At 38.0% G+C, this 12,531-nt stretch overlaps 1 protein-coding gene across 10 annotated transcripts in view; it reads right to left on the reverse strand.

Moving 5' to 3' along the window:
* Positions 1-12,531, reverse strand: part of NCKAP5 (NCK associated protein 5) — a 245,870-nt gene that overhangs the window by 66,060 nt on the left and 167,279 nt on the right. For all 10 annotated transcript variants that reach the window (XR_008748414.1, XR_008748415.1, XM_055812073.1 and 7 more), the window contains one exon: positions 1,148-1,252. Coding sequence is in view for 8 of the 10 variants with exons in the window: in XM_055812073.1 (XP_055668048.1) it covers positions 1,148-1,252 (105 nt within the window). In the remaining 2 variants the exon portion in view is untranslated. The remainder of the gene's footprint in view (positions 1-1,147; positions 1,253-12,531) is intronic.

Genomic DNA, 12,531 nt, shown 5'->3' on the forward strand with positions numbered 1-12,531 from the left:
GGAGAAATGGAGATAGATAAGGAAAACGAAAGGACAGTAAATTACTGTAGTCATCTTTATCGTTTGAGAGACGAGAAAGTGTGCAAACCCTACCATGTCAGTACAGATTCTGAAGTAGGATATCTACCCAACTTCTAGATTGCATTCAGACCGCTAAAGAGCAAGCAGAATTATCTCCTGCAATTTGCCTTCATTCTCTAAATTATCTGAGAAAGTACTTTGAATCATGTGTTTATAATGCATTAATTAAATATATTTAACTTGCATATGGGTCTATTAACTGACATGCTGAAATTTTCATTTTTTGTAATCATGACTCTTAAGTCATTACCATTAAAGAAATCAGAGTAAAAAGGCCTGAATGCAGTATTAAAATTTAAATACATAATTTTTGCTAGAAATCACAGAAAATTAAAAGAATCAGACTATTAAAGACACAAAACTCTGCACTAGAAAAACCTAACCTGAAGGCTTAATTACATATAATGCAAGGGGTCGTTAGACTTTCTGTGAAGCTCTGAAACAATGCCTTTTCATGAAAGTATGTATTCTAAAGAAGATTACATTTTTGTTGACACTACTATACTTCAAGATCAAAGACACACACAGGTTCAATGTTCTGTTCTTGTCCTCTTTGTTTCCCTCTATCTTTACGTGGCTTTTGTTTTTTAAGCTACTTTGCTCTTTGACAATGAAACTTGAAAGCCACACTGGCTAATGTTTTGCCAAATAAGCACAAAGCTAACCCCATCTGAAAAAAAAAATAAAAATGCAGAGCCCATGAATTTTTAAAAGTTCATACATAATATATCATAAAAGTAGGATGAATAATACGGTGTATGGGCTTTAATAAAAAGCTCCTTGACCATTTCTCAGAGATTCTGAGATGTAATCAATACCCAAAAAGGTATACTGGGGACATTGCTAAGATTTACGCTTTTTTGCACAGAGTGACACTATCTGCTTACTATATCCACTGAGGACACAATATTGAATTTCAGAGAACAGAAGGAAGAAGAAGTATTGTTATCTGCCTCAACAGTGTTTCAATTCAGGGATCAGCTTTATGGCTCATCCCTGACATCAGACTTCAGAAGTAAAAAGGAGGGTTCCAAATGAGGGGTACAAGGACAGCACAAAAACTCACGTGAATCTGAGCATCAGCAGTTCGAGATTGCATCAGGCTTCTGTTTCTTTCTACTTCTGAAAGCAAATCCCCAGATGAGAGGTCTAAGATGCGTGAATGGAGTTTCTGGGGGAGGGGGGCAGAAGGGAATGAGCAAAGCATAAGCATTTGTCAAATATGCAGTAGATCAGCATTTTTAAAATTCCTAACTCTGCTGTTAAATTTCAAGGGAAATGAAGGCCCCGAGGTAAAAGAGGATTTGTTCTAATTTGAAGTGTTGCTTTTTGTGCTTACTTTGCCCAGGATTTCCTGTCTGCAGAACAGATCATTCTTCATCCAAAACAAACTCTACTTTTTCTCCTAGTCTCTGTTTTGCAACTTATCATTACTTCACACGCAACAATGACAAATGAACACGAGTCTCAGCATTATCCATAGAGTTTGACAGGTTTCAGGAAAAAAGCATAAAAATGAACTACAAAATTAACATTTATAAATCAATCAACATGTAAATGTTGTTTTATTTACGAGCTGTTACACCTTGAGTGAATGATTGCAAAAGTGACCCTATTTTTAAACAGCATTGATCTGCTGAAGGCCTCCTTTGCACACATTTTAACTCAAAGTCATTAATGTCATCTGTTAGGAACAATTAATGTGAATAGAAAATAATTGCATCAGGGAACTAGGGACTCAGAGGATTTTGTGCATTAATATTCACATGCTGTTCGATTATATACACAGTTCTTTTTTCAGTTTTGCCTGGAAGGATGGCTAAGCTTGTGCCTTTTCCTCCATGTTCACCTGTATACTAATTACTAAGGCTTTCAGTGTGCATTAAGCCTGATTTGTTTTAATTGCAGTTTCAATAAAATCCCTGATTTATGTGCATGCCTTGGCCGAAGACTTCAAAAGAAGAAATATCTGCAGTCTCCTCAGTCACTGGACCAACATATCATGTAACAGGCAGTATGGATCTGACTCACAGTCCATTGAAATTAATGAGAAAGGACTTAAACTACCACCAGCCTCCCTCAACCAGAAGGACTTTGGATCAGGCTCTTTTTCATTTTCCCATCAATCCTCCAGACTCACAACCTGTGAGACCACATCTACCCCTTCCTCAGCACTGGGGCACTCAGCTTGGAGGAACAAATGGTGCAGACCCTGCCAAGGTGCTTTGCCAGGGAGACCCTGTGAAGGACGCAAACCATGCAGACTTGTTGAGGTTGTGTGAGTGGCCCATCGCCCTGTCCATTCAAAAACTCTGGTCAAAGAGGGAAAAAGAATCTGCAGTCACAAAAGCCCTTCCACCCTGTGCAGCAGTAGTAATGGCAAGACAGTTCTCTGCAGGGACCTGAAACATCAATCACACAGTATCTTATGTCCAGCTACTCCCCAGCCCACTTTCTTGGTACCCACTGCAGAAATTCATCTCCTAGAGAACAAAGCAGGCGGCCATTCCTACAGCCTCTGTTATCTGCGTGCTGTGCTTCAGGCATCTATCTCAGACAATCTAGCAATTTTTAAAAAAAAACTACTAATTAGAAATTTGGGACGAATTCCTCAAGAGTTACATATTCATCCAGGTTTCTTCAGGAGGTATTCTGTTGCAGACAGATTATGGAAAATATTTTCAACGATCAATAGCCTGTATAAACATATTTTGTCCAATATATTGTTGAACAGATTAAAATGCTACAAGCACTCAGTATCCAAGACACTTTTCATTATAAATATTAATTACATCCAGGCTATGTGTTTTTTAACATCAGTAATGCCTATCGCCTAGTTACTCAGCACACACTTTTTGAAGTGTTATTACTAGAGCTACTGTCAGGTGCTTGTTCAAGATTTAAGCTCCAGGTAAAATGCCTTCCCAAACTCACAGATTTACTGACTTAGTACACGTTATTCTTGACAATAATTCCAACTGCAATGCTGAACCACCAGGAGGATTCCACTGTTTTCAGAACCAGGAGTTATAAACACGTGGTGTACTTGGTCTTTGCAGAGGAATTAATTACTTTCTCCAGTGAAACCAGTCACCTGATTATCTTCCAGAAATATTTTAGCAGAAGTTACTATAGCCAGATCTTTGGATTAGAGATGATGACTGGGGACACCTGAGATGGATGAACATTATACCAGAAATAAATATCCTATAAATAGTATGATAGGAGTTTTAAAGTTGTAAAATTATCTTCCCATTTTTCCAGCAAGGCATTTTAAATACTTCATTACTTAAATGGGAATATATACACATCTCAATAAAGGAAACTAAATATACCCCTATAATGTCATCTGATGGAATTTAGCATGCTGCTGTTATTGTTCACATCAGACATTAAAAGCAGAGTTCAGCCCAACTGGAGCAGGCAGAAACCAGAAATAATTCTTGGTGAGTGGTAAGACGTAGCCCAGCAGAGCATGATGTAAACAGCTCGGAGTTACAGGGGTCCCTCCACACTGGCTCGAGGACCAGAAGGGCTGAGCTGCACATGGGTCATGCTGTGTTTGAATCATCTGTCCCAGTGTTAGACTCTATGACTCTATAAAACTGTAACAACAAAGGTGAATCAGCACTAAAATGATTAACAAAGAAGGAAAGTGTGTTCTCAAGATGTATAATGTGATTACATTTCTGTATCAAACAAGAGATCATCACATTCAGAATATTTCCTACCCCCCCATATGCAAATTAACAGACACATGGCCAGCACAATGAGTAGCATTAATAAACAGCATAACAAAGTTTGAGATCATTAATTAAATATAGTCACACAGCACTGAAGCAAGTAATCCAATTACAAAAGAAAAATGATAAGAAAATTGCTTTTCTTTCATTTATTTTTTTTTCTTTTTCCGTCTCCATTTTCCAACTCAATAATGGGAAAAACTCTACTATTTGTTAAAGAACCTCACTAATGGTCCATTTAAAACCAAGTAACAGATTGTGCTAATTATGTATCTTGACTCTGATTTCTTCTCAGATATGCAAAACGTACTGCATCCTTCATGGTTACTTTCATATGACAGTCACATAACTACCTCAAGGAGTTACTGCCGCCTTGAATATTGTACAATATTAAAACCACTGTTGATGCTATCGTGATGCAATGCAACAACAGGTAGACCACAGCACAGAATGACTTCCACAGAAAGGATCACATCAATTTAAATAAATACTTAAATATGAAACTAAGGAGTTACAACTATAAATCCAAGTCATCTGCCCCACTTGCTGGTGCCCTATATAATAAGGGGAAACTGAGCAATATTTGCACATGGTGGGGAATGCCTGGGACCCTCTGAACACAGGAAACCATCAGAGGCACTGGACTGCTGAAAAGAAAACCCTTATGGAAGTGAATACAGCATGGGCTGGGCCAACTTGCTTAGAGATTATCCTGTACTAAGTACTGCCGGGGCAGGGGTGCACTAAAAAGTTCATAGCATCTTAGCTAGCCTGGATCTGTGCCTCTACAGTAAGTGGGTTCTGAGAGGCAGGGAGGCCAGGGCAGAGCAGAAGGGGCCTCTCTGTGGCTGCCTCTGACTCCTCCTTCACCTGTGAGATCGATACAGAAAAGGCCATGCCCTTTGTGGCTCAATGTCAAGATTAACTCCCGTAATTCCCATTAAAAAAAACCCAAACCCCAAAACCCCCGAAAGTAATTGATAATTTAGGTGGAAACCTATTACATCAAGTGCAATAGGAAATACAATTATCTGGCAGGCGGATAACCAATCCATCAAATAGGAGGTCCATTCCCCCTCCCCCCAGCAGCATCCTTATTAAGGCTTTCTAGGAAGATAAAAGAAGGCTACTACCTGCTGGCGTGAGGCAATATTACAGGGAGACTCCCCTAACGATTATGCCTCTTGACTGTATCTGTGCAGAATATCTATCAGTTCCCATCTCCTTTTTGAAACGTCTAATGGCCTGCAGCATCGCCAGAACAATTGTCAATGAATTATGCCAAACTGTACGCGGCTTTCCAATATTGGATGAGTTAATTGCTATTAAATCAATTGGCTTTCCTTTTCTCACATGAGCCGAAGTCCATCACTCACAAGAAAGAAATTCTCTCTCTAGGTTCTAAGACAACATTTTCATCCTGGTGCTCTGTGCCAGAGCTGTAATGTTCGTTTGGTGCGTGTGGCCTCCTCCCATCGTTGCTGTTACCTGCAGCATGACAAACCTGAGCAGGTATACTCTGGACAGCTCCCTCTATAACCCCACAACTGTAACTGGACTGGCAGGGAATACCTTTTCTGCAGCCTTCACGCCACTCATTTTTAATAATTCTCTGCGTAAAGATTTCCCTCAAGTCCACAGTCAGGAACATCACAACATCACTACTAATTCTACCCTTGTTGTACTAAATGAGTTAAGCCTTAGTAACTCCACCAAAAATGTTCAAAAAATGTACCAAAAAATGTACAACACAGGAAGAGTGCTGATATGGTGATGTCCCTACAGGTGTGACAGAGGCTCATGAAAGGCCAGAGCTCCTTCTAGCAGACTTTTTTCCCCCATTACCTGACCCATCTCACTTTCCTGTTCCCTTGTTCATCCATAACTGTCATATCCATCAGAAGCAGAGTGCAGCTATGAATTAATCACATCTAGGATGAGCTTTTTGAACTCTGACCATTTAAAATACTCCTCCCTTACCCAAAACAATTATATGCTCATCACTTCTAAGGCCTCTAGAAGCTATTAATACACCTCGGTGCAGGCAAGAACATATAACTTCTGATTGTAAAGCTAATTCATCACACTAAGCTACTTTTTCTATTTCTCTCTTGCTAGAGGCACCATCTCCAACAGATCAAGCTGCTAATGAAGATACTTGATATTTGGCAAAAGTGTGTAACATGAAACATTACACAGCTCAGGCTGGAACAGGCAAAGCAACTCAGAAGTCTTATACCCCACTGTATTTAGTATGAACATGTAGGTTGTCTTTCATGTTTAATATTCTGTTCTTCTTTAAGGTCTGTCCAACAGGTTAACTACAATCAGTTTGCTCCTATGTTGCTGCTAGGGTTCTCAACAGCTGTATCGCAGGAGACTTACCACTATTGCTGGTTGTATTTATTTTTGGTGGGAGGCGGGGGTTAAAACACAGTAAGTGAATCTCAGGATAACTCTTACAGTGGTATGAGCAAGTAGTTGGAGATTGTTAATTTATTGGTCTTACCTACAGCTGTGGAAAATACAGGAAACTATCACAAACATGCAGTACTGCTCAGTGGTAACAGGAGGAAGTTATACATAAAATGAGTATTAAAGGATTAAATGTAAAATACATTTCAGTAAGCTAAATCAGCTTGTAATACAAAAAAAGGAAGTTTCCAGCTATTCCAGAAATTTCAAGTCAAGTGGATTTGGATCTTTCATTAATCTAATAAAAATACTTCCATGACAGTTCTAATTTGCTATTTTCCATTTGTTTTTGTTGTTTTACTCTCCTACTAGGCTGACTTTGCTAAAAACCCTAGAAGTCCGGTGCTGCAGAAGACACCAGACTTCAGATTCAAACCCAGTGTTAATAGTGGTTTGCCAGTTTTGCTGGCAAATCCTCCAGGCGAATTTACTGAGACTTAACTGACAACATCCAAGAAAAAGTACAAGGGTATGATATTACAAACATTTGTATGGAAGATTAGGGTGCTAAAACTGTATCAGAAAATCCTGTTAACAAGGCAAATCCAGCACAAAAAATAAACCAAAGGTTTCATTTGTGTCTGCTTCAGATTTGCCAGGCTTGCTGCTCTCTGCTATTATCGAGTCATACAGAGATGGCAAAAAACAGTGAATTAGATTCCAAAGTAACTCAGAAGGTTGGCAACTTATATCCCAGGGTTTAAATTGGGAGGTGTAAAGCAGATATTTGATGCATAAACATAAATAACATAATCCCACTGTACTCTTCAGAGAGTTGACAACATTAATGTAAGCCTAAAATTACTCCTGTTTCAAATCCCTTAGTTTTATTAATTTTTATAAACTGCTTTAAATAAGTTACATTGAAAGACACAAAGTAATCCTCTCTGATCCTAGTTTTCATTTTATAACTCTATCAGTGTTTTCAAGCTCTGAGACTCCAAAGTATTAGTTCTCATTTTAATAGCACTACGGTAGGAGTCTGTAAATATTGCAGTAATAATAAAATGAGCTAATTTAATTTCTTAGGAAAATGTATGTATAAAGTTCCCTGTGGTTTGTAATTACTGTAAAGTCAACAGTTTACATCAATGACCCAGTAATCAGCTAGTCAGAATGTAAATAATTAATGAAATAAATGTTTTCAATGAGCTTGCTCGTGGAAGACTCCTTGCAGTATGGTAAAACAGCAATTTTGTGAGAACAGTATTGCAGTTGAGCCTCTTACTAAGTACATACTTGTATTTTCTTTCCTATTAATTTGGTACAAAACAGTAAGTGCATTTTGTAAATACCTTCCTATTGATCTAATACTAATTAATACATTAATTCCATTTTGCTAAATGAGTCCTAAATTTGCTAAATTTGTAGGTGCTATGAATTATGGGAACATCAAGAGTGAAAGGCAGAATCCTACCCATCTCAAGGCCGCCTCTTGTTACATAGTTCACAAAGAAAACCATTTTTTCTTAACATTTCAGCATGGTCAGAATCAGTCTAGGAAACAACTTTATACAGAACTCCTGTGACAAGGAAGAACACCACCATTAATCTTTTATGGCATGCCCTACACATACTGTTAATGCTTTAGCAGTAAAAAGGTGGGCTGTGTTTCATTTCACTGTATTTAAGAAATGCTTTAGCATGAAAACACAAATGAAAAGTACTGACGTTTCAGTCTCACACATCAGGCATTGCATTATCAATCATTATCTGATTAAATGCTACCCACTAATTTCAACACGCTTCTAAATTGTTAATACTATGACAGTCTGCGATATTCCTGGTAGCACAACATAATTTTGGTCTTTGTCTTTGCGATTCCTACAGTTTAAAATTCATTTTCACATTCACTTTCTGACTATGCCCCAAAATCATCTGAAGAAATTAGGCAGACCTCAGTACGATCTTGTTATTGACATTTATGTTGATCGATGTTGGCTCTTACAGAATTGGAATCTACAGATCAATTCCCTTATTAGATTCGTTCTCAGTGCTGCCATGATCATTTTATCACAGAAGCTGCTGCCATCAAATGCTGCTTTATCACTTTATAATGGGATAAGCTGAAGCTTTCCTCTAGCATATAGTTGGAAATGAAAACTGTTTGAGCTCTAAGTATTTCTTTCACAGATTTTCAAAAATATCCTTACTAACTGCATATGTCTATTTTAAAAGCTATTTTAGACTCAATTTACCTAACGAGTAGTAATTTTTGCCCACAAGAAAATTCCAGTTCTCAGGGTGGTAAAAAAAAATGCTAACACTGGAAACTGCCCTGGATCTATTAATTACTTCCTTCCTGCTGAGTCTCTGAGCCAGATGATAGAAAAAAATGAGGTTAAGAATGAACATATGACAGAAAAAACCCAAAATAGTCTCAGGAATGATAAGTAGTATTATGTGAATACACATACACATGCAAACACTCAAAAAGCACACAGGAAAAAATATATGCACAGGGTCTGCTACAAGCGTTTTATGTGGTTTTGAAAATATGCAAGGGCATGGTATTTTCATAAGAGTGGTGTTACAGCTCCTGTTGAGAGAGGAGTTCATCACATTAATTTAAATCTTCGATAAAATAAATTAGCTTTTTTATTGCCAGGTTGAACTATGGGGCTATGATTGCTATGTATTGCTACAATCTAAGTCTTAATGGCATTTTAGCCCTGTGGTGGTCAAACAGAAACCATTTCAAATTTTCTAAAGGCTATTAAAACATGTGCAGATGTCTGGAAAATTAATACTATTATCTAACTCTAACCTTTTGCCTGTAGGAGGAAAAGGAGAGAGAAAGCTCAGGGAAGATGTTTTAGATCAATACATGGCAACCAAGGAGGGTAAGCACTGTTTCACATGGAAGTTCATTGGCTGTGAAACAGGTGATTCAAGTGAGCAGATTCATCCTTATCTGGATTTCATTGAAATCATTCATTTACTCAGAAAAATAATTCGAGAGAGATGAGCATCATTGTTACAATCCTTCCTCACTACTGTTTCTCAGGGTCCAGCAAGCTAGACACTGGAAAGGTACAATCATTTAAATGACAAGAGCATGAATTTGTCAAGTTAATACTGAACAAGCCATATTTTCCTTGCCTCAGTATTATGCATTTAAAAGGTTTCTCCATCCATCCACCCTCTTTTTTTTTTTTTGTGTGTGTGTGTGTGTGTGTAAGATTGTTGAACTGTCAGGTGGACTGAAAGGAGTTTAAAAGTAGGAGAAGGATTTCAAGAAATACCTTTATCATTAGTTTAAGTCTTTTACATACATATATTCTCTCCAACCCTTCATGTCTTGGTTTTGGCTCTGACAGAATAATTTCAAATTAGGACAGACTTTTTAAGAAGGTTTTCTTGAATACCTGGATACGAGAGTACTATACCCTTTTTCCTCAAACCACTTACTTGAGGTATGGTTTAGAAAGAATAAGTGGGCAGATTCCCAGCTGGTAAGAATTATTGGCTCCACTTCTTGTATTGAAATTAAAATAATTTCTGCCAGGTCAGGAACTGTCCCACTGACTTCCCAAACATTTGCTGCTTTTCAGAAATAAAGCTTCTAGAAGGTCACAGTGTGCATGTGTTGTGGTATTTCATTCTTGAAAGTCTGAAGTCTGACCACAAGATCTCCAAATGGCAGTTCAAGTTCTGCAACATTTATTCTGATAGATAAAAATTAATGAGGCTTGTGAGCAGGACAGAGTACAACTCTCTAAACCTGATGATCTGAATAAGCATCTCAAATCCTGGCTTCAGACCTCTGTAATTCCACTGACCTACTCCAGAGCAGTGAGAAACCATCAGCCTGGTCATGCGAGCCAAGAAATCTTAGTAAGGCTGAGATGCAGGTGAGGAGGGAGAGCCAGTGCTGGGACCAAGGAGGGTGCACCGTACTGGATGATAAGAGGATACAGACCTGCACTGCCCACGTTCACCTGCACCTTGCTCCTATAGCTGCAGCCAGGAGGAATACCATGAAATGGAAAACGAGAAGTGTCAGTCACTGCTCCTGGCCAAACTGTGCTTTTGCAAGAGGTACAGTGCCCTCTAAGCTATTTGGGACCTGGACTGGCCTTGGGAGTGCTAGGCCCTGGCATATGATGACACTGAAGAGAGTCCCCTCTCCCATCCTGCAGGCAGCACCACAGGCAGCTTGCCCCCGGTCTCGAAGCAACTGTGAGCTTTACCTCCAGCATGGACGGCTGATAGCTGCGGACCCTTTCGGCAGCTCTCTGTGCTCAGAAGATGTGGTGCCAACGTTTGATTAGGAATCTGTGCCCTTGTGAATTCAGTGGGTTTTTTTCACAGCAGATAAAAGCAGGGCTTAGGAGGTATTACACAGGAATTTCAGAAAGGGTCAGCTCACAGTTTGGAACCAAATAAGTAGCCACGTTTTTAGAAGAGCTCAGCACAATGCCTGAACACCTGAAAGTCTGGTCCCATGTGCATGAAGGATGTAAAGACCTAAATGAAAGGTTAATTCCATTTGTTATTCCCCCATGAACTGGTGAAGTCTGGTAACAGAATTGAGAGTACCTATATTTCTAACTATCGTCAAGATCTTGTCGGGACCATTTAGTGGAATAAATTTAAGCGAGCCTCTAAAATACAGTGGTAATCTCTGATTCACATTCACACTTACAGTATCTACAATGTATAATTGTGCTAAGCCCTGTGCCTGTCCCTGTATCTACTGTACAGGGAAAGTACACAAGGTTTTAGAGAAAAAAACCAGTGTTAATAGCAAGTAATAGGAAATAAAAAAGAATAGATGGAACATTTCTGCTTTTAAAATATCACTGAATATGAAAATTTAGGATCAAAACACTACAAAATTGAGTATTTAATCTCTGAAACGGTATACCAGAAAGACGGGCATATATTTGAGAATTTTAAAGCACTGATATTAATTCTAGATGCCATCACTTTGGCAGTCTGGTTTCCATACTTCTAATGCAGTAACATGGAGTTTAATTCATAATGTTGAAGATGCCCTTGTAATGCACACAGGACATAGACAAATCACTGCTCCTCCCTGCACCCAGACATCGGTTAATGACTAATGAAACATGGCTTGCTCACATCCAGAGGAAGAAAAGAGCACAAATGCAATCTAAAAATACAGAAAGACTCAAGTTTGTCAATATCACATTGATAAAGATTTAATGACAAAGATAACGTTTCCTTTTAGCTTGTCCTTATCAACAGAGATACTCAGATGGTAATTTAAGAGTTAAGGCACTAATGGACTCTTCAGTTTCACTGAGCACCTACGTGCTGATTTTATCTTTCAATACAGTATTTCACATTCTCAGCGAAGTCAACACAGATGTAGTCAATAGTGTCACGGCCTTTGGATGAGCATTTGAATCTAACCAGTATCCAAATCATCATTAAAGAAGATAGGTCATTTGGGAAACAAAGGAGAGCATTAGTACAATTCAATACTAAAAGATGGGGTTGGTTCAGTAGGTGTTTTATGATTCATTATGAGTAACATTTAATTCTAATTACCACACCTTTCTTCTACGTGCAGTATCCATAACAGTATACAAAACATAGAAAGTAAAAAGGAAAATTAATTTCTTCATAAAAGATGAAACAGAAAACACCTATTGAGTAATCTGATGTGCTAAAACCCACTTAGCATAATGTTAAATTCATTTGATGGAATGGGTGATTTAAAATTCCTAGCAAATTACACTGACCTGATACAATCTGAACAGCTTAAATTTTACCAAGTAGAGTACTTATTGGCACACATATTTTTAAGCAAAAGAGCCATAATTCCATATTGCTTCATGTCTACAGTGCCAAAACACTGAACAGTAACAAAACCACAGTTATAAAGTAAAATATAAATAAAGTTTTATAGGTACTGAGTGTAATACCAGATGAAATCAATCCCTTATCTATTGTTATTTGTCTTGTATATACGCACTTTTGCATAGTTATCCTTCATTTAAGTTTCAAAGTCTTTAGAAAACAAAAACAAACTACATACTTAGCTCCATTAGTGCAATAAGAATATCTGTAATAATAGTGGTTATACTTCTATACTGCTTTAGAATTTCAATAGTTTTCTACATTATCACAACAAGAAGCAGCCCTGTAAGTCTTTGAATCATTTAATTTTATGCATTCTTTTGGTATTTCATTTGGGAGTTACGGAGTGTGAAATATGCACCATGATGAGAAAACAATTATCTAGTACACCTGTTGTTTG

Source organism: Falco peregrinus, chromosome 8 (genome assembly GCF_023634155.1).
Source record: "Falco peregrinus isolate bFalPer1 chromosome 8, bFalPer1.pri, whole genome shotgun sequence".
Taxonomy (NCBI): Eukaryota; Metazoa; Chordata; class Aves; order Falconiformes; family Falconidae; genus Falco; species Falco peregrinus.